Raw genomic sequence first — 12,967 nt, 5'->3', positions numbered from 1 at the left:
GACGGCGACGTGGGGGAGGGGGTGACCGATTGTCAGTCGCACGCCGGTCGTTGAATGGAGCGGGTGTGGAGACGCGTACAGGGCGCCGGGCGTCGCAGTGCCGTCGCGGCTCGTTGCGGTTGCCCCGTGCAACCCTGCCAGCTGCACGTGGACCAACGCGCGAAGCGCGGCGGAGGCGGCCGCAAGTCCCGCGGCGGCGGGCCCCAGACCATCGTCTGCGGCTGCCAGGTACAACCGTGTCCGGTGCACCCGGTGCTCATCAGGATCCGTCGTACGCGGCCGGCCGGAGCTTCCGCCACCAGCTGCGATTGTCCGCCAGACTCGCAACCCTGTTCGCATCAACAGCGAGGGTCGGCCGGGCGAAGAGTCAGAAGGTAAATATAAACGTCTCTGATCATGGCGTAACAATATCAAATGTATTATTATTGCGGACAGTGTCATCTCCCGCGGATGAAGGTAGCATGCTATGACATAATTGTTGTTGCGTTGGGGTAGGTTGTAAATTGGGGTAGATTGATGTGAAACCCTGCTGTTCCAAGTATTGCTATCCCGCTGTATAGAGTGAAAGAGATAATGCGAGACGGTAACGCTTTATCCGATCGATAGCACTTGTTGACCATTAACCTTCCGGTGATGGATCATAAGGAGAAATTGTTGTTGCGACATTGGGTGCGTTCAGCGGACTCAACAGTTGAGCAATTTTCCGATGTCATTCCATGCTGATTGGCTGGATCTTAAAGTAGGAACCAATCACGTTCGATTGCTACTTAGCAGTTGAGTCCGCTGAACGCGGCCATTGTGTCGCGTAGCGTGGAATAAATTTCCTCGAAAGATAGTTATTGATAAACTGCTCCGAAATTTTGAACTCTTTCGTGCGATCGATAAGAGTGGGAATAGCAAGCAACAGTTACGTCCATTCGGTCATGCTATCATACAGGATGTTACAGCAGGATCTCGCTTCTTCGTCAGATTCTTTGCTTTTAATTTTATTGATAGCGATCTTGATTCATAAGCGTTTAAGCATTATCGTTTAATTTGATGGTGGTACTTGGCAGCTGATTACATAAAGCTGTGCGTTCTAGAAGATTGCGGTTAAAAGGGTGAAAGGCATGGTAAGGATCATAAGTTGTTGATCATTACCGTCTCATATTACCCTTTTCACTCTATACAGCGAGATAGCAATGTGTTGTTGATACTTGCACTAATCGTAAGCAGATTTTAGATGAGTAGCTAGCAGATTTAAATGAATAGTTAAATCCTAGGTCCTAGACCTTCGTTGTTGCCTATAAGGATGTGATGCAATTGCTCATTCCTGGGATAAATGAAGTAATTACATTGTCTGGATTAACATAGAGGAATCTTCCTGACGATGAAATGTGGAATGCGATATTTAAAAGCTTTTTCATGTCGGCAGAACAAATTTTAGTGTCTAACCGAAGAATTTAAGAATTTAATTTGTATGATGTTTTTGTCTTCGAAAAAATGCTGAGATATTGATTTATGAAATACCACGTGCTACGGCGAATACACGATTGTAGGTTTATTTTAATTTCTAGCTCACGCAATCACAAATATTATGAATCGCTTACAATTTACAATTAAATTATAAAATAAATATTATCTTATTTTTTCATGTACAGCTATATGTATATTTCTTAATATATAATTATCACAACAAATATTTTTTATTGTGAATATAATTTATACATTTTTAAAAATATCATTGTGTGTAGATAAATTAAATGTGATAATTAAAATGTATACGTTATATACATAAATTTTTTTGGTTGATAATCTTCGACATATATTTCACACACATTATTAATTGAGAAACATGGAACATGCAAGAAACTCAAGAAATTACAAATATAGCATTATCGGGGCGGAAAATTGCTAAATTATTGAATCAATTTATAATGAAATCAATTTATCACTTGCGATGTAATTATCTACGTGCGGCTAAATTTAATCGCGATACAGTTGTTCGCAAACCATCTCGCGGTTCTCTTTTTCAGTCTGACCTGATTCTTCTTTTCTTTGTAGCCCCCCGAACTGAATCCCACCATTCCACGATATCATTGTGCGATAATACGCTAAATGAAGTTTCCAATAGTTGATAGGAACTCTCTCGATTTAACTTGCGGTTGTCAGATATCTCGGGCAAAATATGTCGCAATCGCTATGCAAAAATCGACGTTTCCAGTAATATCTAGACACTTGCATAATTGCTACAGGTATACTTATAAATATATCTCGAGAAATCAATAGGTGTTTCAAAAGCGGATTTACGTCTTTCAAATAAGAGTAATCACTAATCACTCTTCAGTTTAAAGAAGTAATTTTGAATTTTGAATTAAAAAATAAGTGCTGCATTTGTTACATTTGTGCATCATGCGATTGATCAATCGATGAATTAAAAAGCTCGCCACATTCGGACAAACTTGATAATTGAAATTTGTGTTCAAATTTGCCATCTTCATCTAACATGAGCATTGCAATTTGTTATTGCAGATCCGAGTGCACCGATCGTCCCTGTCGACATACAATCTGCGGCTCCGGCACTCGTCGCCGAGCAGTCGCGCAATCCTCATCCTCCCCCGTCTCCTCGACGCAGTTGCAGCAGCAGCCGTGCGAATGCACCGACGAGAGATCAAACTGCGCCCACAACCACACAGGCGGCGGCGAGGCGCCGTGCGAGTGCGAGTGTGGCGAGGAGGCGAAGCCGTGTCCGCACACGGCCAAAACGCACCGCGTGCGTCGCACGTGCACGAACTGCAGTGACTGCACTCAGCCGTGCGGTCACAAACCGCAGTCCGAGGGCCGCATCAAGCGGGTCAAGTGCCGCGTGAGACGCGCCGGCTGCGCGATGGCCCGCTGCACCGCCGAGCTCGCGATGCTGCATTTGCACTGGGAGCTCGCCGCCGAATGTGCGCCCTGTAGACCGCGCGCGCTCACGCGACGGCTCTGCAGGAGGCAGCAGAGCGACAACGAGCTCTATCGCAGCAATAGCTTCAAGTTCGAGCGTTTCGAGCGGACCAAGGACGAGTGCGTCACGCCGCTGCACAAGCAGGTGAGTCTGTTCGTTTCCTAATTAGATAGATCTCTCTTTTAGATAGATAAAATTACACGCGCACTGTGTGATTTTAATCGAGTTTTTTCGCCTTTTTTTAATTAGATATGAGATAGTACGAAGAAATGATATTTGGGAATGCATTTGGAGTTATTTATCATATTTTCGTAAATCGCGAATATACCGCGACACGTGTTAACACATGGGTGCTGTGACATATTGACGTATTGTATTTTCATTTACGTAAAATATTGCCCATAATATTTCACAGAATTATACGAATATATCATCAATAGAGAAGTTAAATCAAATGACGTAAAAAAATATATTCATAAAATAGTTTTATTTATTTATCATAATTGGATATGTAATTTTTATTTAATTTTCTGTCAAGTTAATTGATACGCTTGCCCTCTCAATATATTGATATAAAATGTATATTTTCCACAATGTTACTCTCGCAAATTAGTGAGATTTATTTTGATGATACAATTAAAATCATAGCAGTCACAGAATATATTTTTATCTATCGTTTTTACTTATATTATTTTTTAAATGGCATATAACTTTAACCAAAAAAGAAAGTAAAGATTGGTATGATGATTCATCATATAACTTTAATTCCATTTCTCGTGTATATACATATACCCTATCACAAGAGCATTTCAAAGTCTAGCAATCTCCAGAGAATGGAGGAAAAGTACTATACTCTATTTCGTGTACAGGGGTAAACTCTTTAAAGTTTGATATTTGGTAGAATGAGAAACTGTGTATGGAATAAAGATGTTTTTTCACGATATCGAAATGATATGATTGCCATATAATAGTAGAAAAATAACATAAATAACGTTGTCAAACTTGTACTGCAAATTACAAGTTACTATCATTAAAATATTTTGTTTATCGTGATATTTAATAATAATCAGATTGAAAATAAAACACAATTCTATTAACTAAGTAACTGAGAAAAAAACTTTTAACAGGTATGTATATTAATAATAAATACTTAATATTTTTTATTAGTAATATAAAGAAAAAGAAGGATTTCTGGCTTTATGCCAAAGATTTTATAACTGCTATGCGTCGCACGTGCTGTTCCATATTGGGTGAGATACTCTCAAGAATTCTTAAAAAGAATATTTAAATAGAAAAAAATTCGAAGTTTTATATGATTCGTAATCGTGAATACGCGGGTGGCATTTTTCTGGTATTTTTTTTTGGAGAACGAAGTTTTAATGTACTTTGTCGAGTGAAAACGCAATCAGAAATTTTATTAGATAGAATGAATTGAGAAGAGTTTAGTTCATATACAAGAGATAAGCTCAGAGTTTATAATGTTTTTAAATTCGCGCCGTGATCGTAGCAATATTTCACATCCCTATTGTATAATGCAATTACCTGCAGTATTCGAAGCGGGTAAACTGAATGGGCCTCTACCGTATCGCGATTTCATATAGCTGAAGGCGTGGAGTGCAATGGTGCAAGTTTCGAGTTTATAATTTATAATTTCGGGTTCATTAAAACCCATTCGCGCAGCCATTTGCTCGATTGTAGATTGGAAATACGAGATCTTTATATTTCTTTATAGATCTTCATATTTTTCTTCAACTTTTGGTTATTTTCAGATCGCTCTCAAAAGCAAAATCAATTTCATATAATTGATAATTACGGAATTCCTCGCCTTCCAGTCATAGTCATATTACTGATGAATAAAAAATATGCATAATTACGCTTTTTACATCGAAATTAAACACATATTTTTTTGATGAAATAAAAACTCGTACGTTTAGTGGTATAAAATAAGTAGTAAAAGTCAATTTTCGTCAGACATCAATAGTCACTCGCTACTATGAAAGATTTTATTCATATATTTTTAATATACATATTAAAAATCTAATAATAGAACAAAATATTTGTGATTATATTAAATGTTGAAATATATATGTATGCATACATAATTTATCGTAAGTTTATTATTATTATAAAAATTTATCTGTGTTATAAAAGTCCATTCTTTTACCAATTAAAATCAGATATATATAATATATATATTTTAACATACCATATTAATCACAAATATTTTTTTCTATTATTAGATTTTTAAGAAGATCACATTAGATTGTTTTATAATTATAAATTAATCTCATATATCTTTACAAATTATTTAGAGCAAAAAAATATTCTCCACACACAATATATTTAATATCTTGGAACAATGAAAAACTATGATAACAATAACACACACACATGTACAGATATATCTAAAGTAACTGGATATTTGAATATTTTATTGCAAACTGTAATGATCGGGTATAATCGTTACATGAAATGAACTAGAAAAGTTTATGGAAATGTTTCTGTGAAAATTATTTCGATTCTGTGAAAGTTATATTGATATTTAATAAAACTGCTGTTATAAAACAACTTTCCATGAAATTTATGTGCTGATTAATTATTATCAGACAATTATCGAACATAATTTTATCGCATTTGGCCGAGTCTTAAAAGCTAATCTTTGATTTATATCTTGATAAAATTTTATTATTTCTTGTTATTATAAAGTATTTGCTTATTCATATACCGAGTCAAAAGCCATGATATTTTGCAATTAATAAAATAATTTGTACGTAATAAAATTCCAATAAAATTGAATTGTTGCGACGACGGTTCTCGACTTATTTCAACAACTTTAAGATCGACTTGCGGGTCCAAAAGAAGAAATGAAAAGAGATCGTAAGACGAATAAGAGAGGGAGAGATAGAGAGAGAGAGAGAGAGAGAGAGAGAGAGAAAGAGAGAAAAGGAAAAAAGATGAAGGAAAGAGGTGGCAGGACGACGATGTCGAATTGATCGCGAATAGAAAAGGACTTCGTCTCTCATTGAAGCTTTTCGGTGGCTTCGACGAGACTTTTAGATATCTAAGACTTCTCGACATTTTTTGAAAGGGCATTCCCTAGTTAGCGTTGATATTATGATGCAGATATCTATAAATAAATGATTTAATTGAAATTACAATTGTAAAGGAACATCGAGTTAAATTAGTTAAATTAGTTAAAATATTTTTGTATCGTGCGAAATTGTGAACGTTTGATATATTCCGACAATAATACACGTACCTACATCTCTTGAATTTTTTATGTTTTTAATTAAATCTCAAGGATTTAATTAACGATATATAATATCATACGTATCTTTGCGTATATTAAATTTTTAGTTTAATTTTTAATTTTTTTTGTATGTTTGTACGAATTTTTTAAATGTGACACTTTAGCAGATGTTTGTATTTAAATATTACAAAGTTATGCGCTATATCAAATTGTGCACTACATGCGCGATTGCTCTAACATAATTATAAAATACTGGCACACACAGTTATAAGAGAGAATAATGCTGTCTGCAATTTTATTCGTACTTTTTTATATAATGTCATAATATTATAATTGTCAAAATTAACTCTTTAACTAGCGAATTCATAAAATTTAGAAACTAAAGAAATTGATGTTATTTCCTCAGATGATTTCACCAGAGAATAGTCGCTTTTTGCTATAATATTATAGATCAAATTATACTATATTCAGCACGCGGTTGAACAATTGCTCAGGAATAATTATAAACGTGATACACAGTGATATCCAGCTTATCTGTTATATATATTTGGGGCAGAAAGTGAATCAAACGACAAGTTAATTCTGAAAATTTAACAACGAGTAAAAATTTCATTGCAGCAAATCATGAATTAGTCGAGTTTTTGCACAAGTGATGGAAATGACTTCTATCAGGTTTGCATGTTTTTTTAAATAAAATAAAGCGAGAGAGTTCTCTTTTTGAGAAGATTCGTAGTGAATTAATAATAATACTGTCTTTCGTCGGAAATGAGCAACTACTAGGCCCTTTTACGAGTAAAATCATTTAAAAGGGGCAAAACAAAACTGACGAGCGACGTAAGAGTCTACCACGCGCTTCTTGTGGAAGAATGGCAAAAGCAGAAATGAAATTTCATTAGCAATGTAAATACGGGTGGCGCGGAATAGAATTCGGTACGAACGATCCGTGCTCGTGCTTTTCTGTCGTCAAAAAGCAGCTGTCTCGTTACAATTACTTTTCAACTTATTCTTATTCGATAATTTTTAATGTTTGGTCTTTTTCGAGAAAAAATATGTCTCTGGCTATATTTTTTTATATCGTCTTCTCCTTTATCGTCATAACTCGAAAAATTTCTCTTTACAATATTTTTTCTTTGTCCGTAAATTCTGAAGGTATAATCTAGCTATTTTCTGAACAAATTGATATGTTTATTTTTCATGTTATATTAAAGTAAGTCATAGTATTCTAAAAATCATATAGGAAATGATGAGAATTTTATGGCGCTATTAATGACGCAATTAACGAATAATTTTTATTTAGAATCACATTTTAACCGATAAGCGACATTATGATTATGATTGTCAATTACGGTTAAAATGTCCGTATCGATCGTTTTCGTTCCTTCAAGTGTCACCGGAAATAAAAGCAATACGTGAGCGTCGCGCGGTCACGGTGTATTGATTTCGCCGAGAGTTCTAGCCAATCTCTTGTACTAGATTCAATAGTGTTATAGCGAAATCCCTCTGGACTTAAGTCGTGATAAACGATAAATAGCACTTGTCATTCGATAATTTCTCTTTGTGTCTCTTGGTACAGACTAAATGTATTAATGATCTTCTTCGTGTACGAATTTAAACAATATATATACACACACATATACATATATACATATTTATTTTTTTAAAAATGTGTACAAATTTTGAAGGTACCTATTATGTACAATCCCATCGATATCATATCTGTATTAGAAAAGAATCTTCTTTTCTCAATTTCAACAATCGATCGTTAAAGAATTTCATAAAATGACAGCGAACGAATTATTATAGAATTGAACAGAATTCATTTAAACCGCATTAGCTTTAATCCAATCAATATAAGAGGCGACACGTGTGTAAACAGTCGGGTAGGCAATATTGGCGCAACCATTCGCCCAGGATACCAATCCAACGAGTTTTCCACCAACGGTCAATGGACCACCAGAGTCACCCTGAAAGAACACGTACCATTTTAAATTCGATTTGAAATGGTATGGAATATTTTCACAATCTTGTTTTGTGTTTTTCAAATCTTATTATTTTTCAGTATGGTATAGTTAATTATATTTGAAGAGATTGTGCTTATATGTACAGTATATTGTTATGATGAGAATATTAACTGAATATATATATAGATGAATGTGGATAGAATAGGAATTGAAATTTTAAAAAGAACTTACGTGGCAAGATCCCTTCTCCACTGTCGGATCGTATGCGCAAACTTGCGTGGCATAAACGTTGTATCCCAAGTTTTCGTATATATTTGAGCAGTACTTTTGATCAGCAATCACAATGTTGACTCGTTGTAGTTTGTTAGTAGTTGGTCCGCCTTGCTGCAATTTTGTAGTGATATTTATAACTATTGTGCTTTTAGTGGCACTAAATTTGTTTTATTTTTTGATGCGTGACAAATAATAAATATAAATAAATATAATCATAAGAAAATCCCTCGCATTGTTTCTATATAAAAGATACAGATCGAATAATATATTTGAAAAAGTAGAAAACCGAGTAGAAAACTCACCCAAAGTCTGCCCCATCCTGATACAACAGCAACATCGTTGCCATTGACGACGTGGTCTTTCGGTGGCAGAGGAACGTATTGGAGAACTGCAGATGTTTTGAAGGAGTTTTTCACCTGAAAGATAATTTTAACTTAATCATTACTAATTAGAGAAAAAGTTGGAAAGACCAAATAATTTTGATTCTCTTGCGCAGAGAAAAAATTTATAATACAAATATATAATAAATCTCATTTACCTTTAATAAAGCAATATCATTAATCCAAGAATCAGAGGAGTTATATTTTTCGTGCACGCGGATTTCTGTAACTTCATTCGTCACTTGTGGCTGTTTCAAATCACTGGTGGCAGCAATGACTTTTAGACTCGAAGGCGATCGGCTATATTTAACATGAAAATTTAATTATTAAAACATCTATCTGAAAAAAATAATCTCTTTTGATAAGTGTGTTATATTTTTTATATTGAAACACAATATTCATGCAAATATAAGTAGAGGGGAAAACCAATAAATTTTAATTATGTATTAGCGTCTCATATTATATTACTTTAACAATTTGATTAGTGTAGTGTGAAAAGATTTGTAATAAAATTACCCTTCAACACAGTGAGCTGCTGTGATAACATAGTCTTTATTCAGGACTGAGCCACCACAGAAGTGGAAGGAAGTTTGGTCTTGAAGAGAAACCTGTAAAAATAATAGTACTCAAATATATTTATGCATTTATTTATTTTTATGCGTGCTTTTAACTGTGATAAAAAATATGTTTATAAATTATGAAGCGCGGATTTAAATAATCATGCCTTTATTTATTAATTTTTGTAATAATATATACATCTTTTTTGTTGGCAATATGTACCTGATACGGAATTTCGCCTTCTTTAGCATCTTCTCCATTCACGATCCTGGGATCAAAGTATGGTTTCAAAACTCCAGCTACAATAACAAGTTATTATTATACTATATGGAAAATAAACATTTTACAAAAAGTCATTATATTAGACAAAATAAAAATATATAACAGGGTAGTTAAATTAATCGACCACACTAGCCAATGAATTTGTCTAAGTTATGACTTTATCGACCATATGGTTGTGGTCTTTATAAAGTATAACTTGAAATTATTAATTACAAATTTTTCTTAAGTGAGAAAAATTTGTAATTAATAATTTCAAGTTCCTGTTGATTAATTTACTAGCGATATATAAAAAATAAAAAACATATAAAAATATATAGTCTTTTGAAAAAATTAAAATTATAATAAATAATAATCTATTTTTTATATACTGTATATACTTTAATAGAAACTATTTCTAGATTTTCGCATATTGATATTTTAATAACATTTTTCTTCGGGAATTATAAAGTACAGTTTTACGACTCTCATAATTTGTAGTGATGGAATTTAAAATGTTAGCTGATTAATGAAATTACCTAAGTCATTTAGTTGAATACCATATCACAGTAAATTAATTTTTCTACTAAAGTTATTCCTAAGGGGAGTAAATCAATTTGTATTCATTTAAACGAATGATTATCGGTTTGCCCGAGAGAATAATCACTCACCTTGAGAGAATGCCAATAGGCCGAGGAGACACAAGATCGTTAACGCCATCGTCTGATCGTCGACTGTATTGTAATCATGTCGACGTGAATTTATATACCCATTTTCGTACAAGTAGTCCAATGATTGACGTCCAATGCGCTTTTTTCTTGCGACACGTATAGATTAGATAGATCGATTATACGAAGTACATCGGAGATGTTATACCGCGATTGGCAGCGATCAAATGTCATTTGATAAAAACGTGATACTGCGGTACTGAGGTTTTTGAATCGTACAAATCGTTTCTTTACTTTGCTCATACCAATCTTGTTTTATATTTTTTCTTTCTGAGAAAGGAATCTGTATTAATGATAATTAATTACATCTGTTTCAATTATCATTGTGCAATTTTTAACTTGTTATATAATTAATAAGCATGTAAGAAGAATGTTTCTTACAATACAATTATCTAGATTAAATACAAGCTAGCACACAGAGTTGATTTAGAAAAGATATGTAGATTTAATATATAATAGATTACTTATATTACAATGTATTTATAATTATGCAATCTTATATCGTTCGATTATAACAATAATCTCTTCTGTTAACATTTGTCTCATTAACTGATATATGAGACATTGGGTTTTCCCGTATCACTTAATCTTGCTTGATAAATCTTGCCTGATGTTCCACTAATACGATAGAATATCATGATTCTTTGATTGATATGATAATAGCATTGTCACATTTTTGCATTTCCTATGACTTATCATTTAATGAAACATATAATAAATTCTTTATAGCCAGGATAGACAATATTATTTTTAATCTTCATGGAAATAATCTCATTATCTAATCGATTAGAGTTATCGCTCTTTATAATTTGTTCGCAAACATTATATATCTAGAATGAGGCTATAATAATGTCAATGTTTGCTGATGTATTCTTCGACTTAATAGTAAAATTTTTTTTATTAATCTTCCATCACGCAATATTACATTGAATTATATATAAATTAAAAATCGAATAATTTAACATGGAATAACTTTTAATATAAATCTATTGACATTTCTGCTTCACATATATTTTCACGTAAAGATTAATCTGTATATTGTATTAGGAAAAAAAATTATCTCAAAAACTGACATTTTAGAATATTTATCTTGATGATTATAGTACGTTAAGAACTTTAATTGCTTCCTATTAAAAGTTCTACGCTCGTAGCGCCAATTTCAATAAGAAGTCTCGCGAGGGATAAGAAACTTCGGTCATTTCTCGGCAGTTGACCATGTTTTATCAGAAAATCCTGACAGACCGTCGAATGGATAAAGGTGGGAGACGATCAATCGTTGGTCCAGGATGGCTAGAGTATCAGTATTTCACCTGCGATCAACGACCCCGAGTTTTGACCACGTAATCGGTCGTATACGGATGATCAAAGATTCGCACACCGATCGCGAGATCAGATGTTTTACATGCGGAAACTTTCGATCGTGTTCACCTAGCCTTTGCCAAACTTCGCGATAGCTTTGGATAAATTTACAACTGATGGGAGTTTTTAACTTTCAAACGAATGCATAACATGATGGACATCGTTCGTGGAATTTCTAACTGCGGGATATTCATCTCGTTCTATCTTTTCTGATGAAGGATTACGTGATTAAAAAAGAATAGATTAAAAATTTTTTAAAATAAAAATTTAATGTTTAAACCTTTTATCGTTGTTTATAATTAAATTGCGATATGATATTTTTGTTGTCGGATTAAAAATATTATTATTTATTATTGTTTAATATGTTTTATTATTATTTAATTATTATTAATATTATTTATTTTGTAAAATCTATATGCAACGATAAAGATATCAGATTCTAATAATATGTTTATCAATATATTTATGCGATGTATTATACGAATATAAATAAGATCGTTTACCAATTATGATAATAGCCACTCTATCGTTCGATAATAATACTTGATGCGATAAAAAAAAATTATTTTCGAAAATTATTCAAACAAAGTGTGCTTAAGATATTATATGATTAAAAAAAAATTACAAACTTCTTAATCACATAGTTTAGATAACAAGTATGGTTTAATATAGGTCAGCTTATCTGATATAGAATACTACTGCCTTTCAATATTTACGGAAATCATTTAATAATAGTGTCACGATAAGTGTTCTTATTTTAGCAGTTATATGTATAAAATGAAATAAATAGACTATATAGAAGAAATTATATTATTATGTTGCAATATTTTTAGACTATGCACATAAATTTTCGCAATTTTGTAAATATGCTCATAGGGACACATTACGAATGCATATTGTTCGTACAAAGGGATTTATTTCCTTACGTCGACAAAGTTTGTCTTCGCATACATTATTCACGAGACTTTCCTGGAATATCGGTTGTCGCAAAACTGTAAATGGAATAAAGGGATCAAAGGTTGTCCGAGAACAACGAGACCTTTCTTGCTAACGCATTCCAGGGAAATCCGAGAACATGTTTTTCCTTCCACGCGTAAAATCGTCAAGATTTTCAAACAAAAAGCAAAGAGTTTTTTGAAAAGAGGTATCAAATACGTATTTTCCAAACAATTATTTGTGCGACAAAAAGTGGGTCTAATTCTTGTCATAGATACTACGCGATTGTCATTAAATTGCAAAGAATTACCGCATTTTTTAATAATATATATATGTTA

The 12,967-nt window shown here is 33.0% G+C and overlaps 2 protein-coding genes across 2 annotated transcripts in view; one reads left to right on the top strand and one right to left on the bottom strand.

The window, feature by feature from the left end:
- The first annotated feature begins 54 nt into the window (after nucleotides 1–54).
- Nucleotides 55–12,967, top strand: part of Hwt (SH2 domain-containing adapter heavyweight) — a 160,578-nt gene continuing 147,665 nt past the window's right edge. The window contains exons 1-2 of the mRNA XM_083036762.1: nucleotides 55–374; nucleotides 2,512–3,070. Of these exons, the coding sequence (XP_082892888.1) occupies nucleotides 55–374; nucleotides 2,512–3,070 (879 nt within the window). The remainder of the gene's footprint in view (nucleotides 375–2,511; nucleotides 3,071–12,967) is intronic.
- Nucleotides 7,811–10,418, bottom strand: LOC145935428 (chymotrypsin-2-like). Its single transcript, XM_083036767.1, has 7 exons — nucleotides 10,278–10,418; nucleotides 9,571–9,647; nucleotides 9,307–9,398; nucleotides 8,949–9,090; nucleotides 8,713–8,826; nucleotides 8,369–8,521; nucleotides 7,811–8,140 (listed from the first exon to the last, which is right to left on the bottom strand). The coding sequence occupies exons 1-7, from the start codon at nucleotides 10,324–10,326 to the stop codon at nucleotides 7,997–7,999; spliced, it is 771 nt and encodes a 256-aa protein (XP_082892893.1). The 5' UTR covers nucleotides 10,327–10,418; the 3' UTR covers nucleotides 7,811–7,996.

This window comes from Prenolepis imparis, unplaced genomic scaffold (assembly GCF_030444845.1).
Source record: "Prenolepis imparis isolate NDT839.2.m4 unplaced genomic scaffold, iyPreImpa1.0 SCAF_4, whole genome shotgun sequence".
In the NCBI taxonomy this organism is placed as follows: domain Eukaryota; kingdom Metazoa; phylum Arthropoda; class Insecta; order Hymenoptera; family Formicidae; genus Prenolepis; species Prenolepis imparis.
This window is presented reverse-complemented; position numbering and strand designations above follow the sequence as displayed.

Bases quoted from the DNA above. Each gene is read 5' to 3' on its own strand.
- LOC145935428 (XM_083036767.1), bottom strand. From the start codon at position 10,326: ATGGCGTTAACGATCTTGTGTCTCCTCGGCCTATTGGCATTCTCTCAA. The intron at 8,827-8,948 runs GTAAATGAGATT...ATTATCTTTCAG, and splicing joins ATGATATTGCTTTATTAAAG to GTGAAAAACTCCTTCAAAAC. The intron at 8,141-8,368 runs GTAAGTTCTTTT...GTGTTCTTTCAG, and splicing joins TGGAGAAGGGATCTTGCCAC to GGTGACTCTGGTGGTCCATT.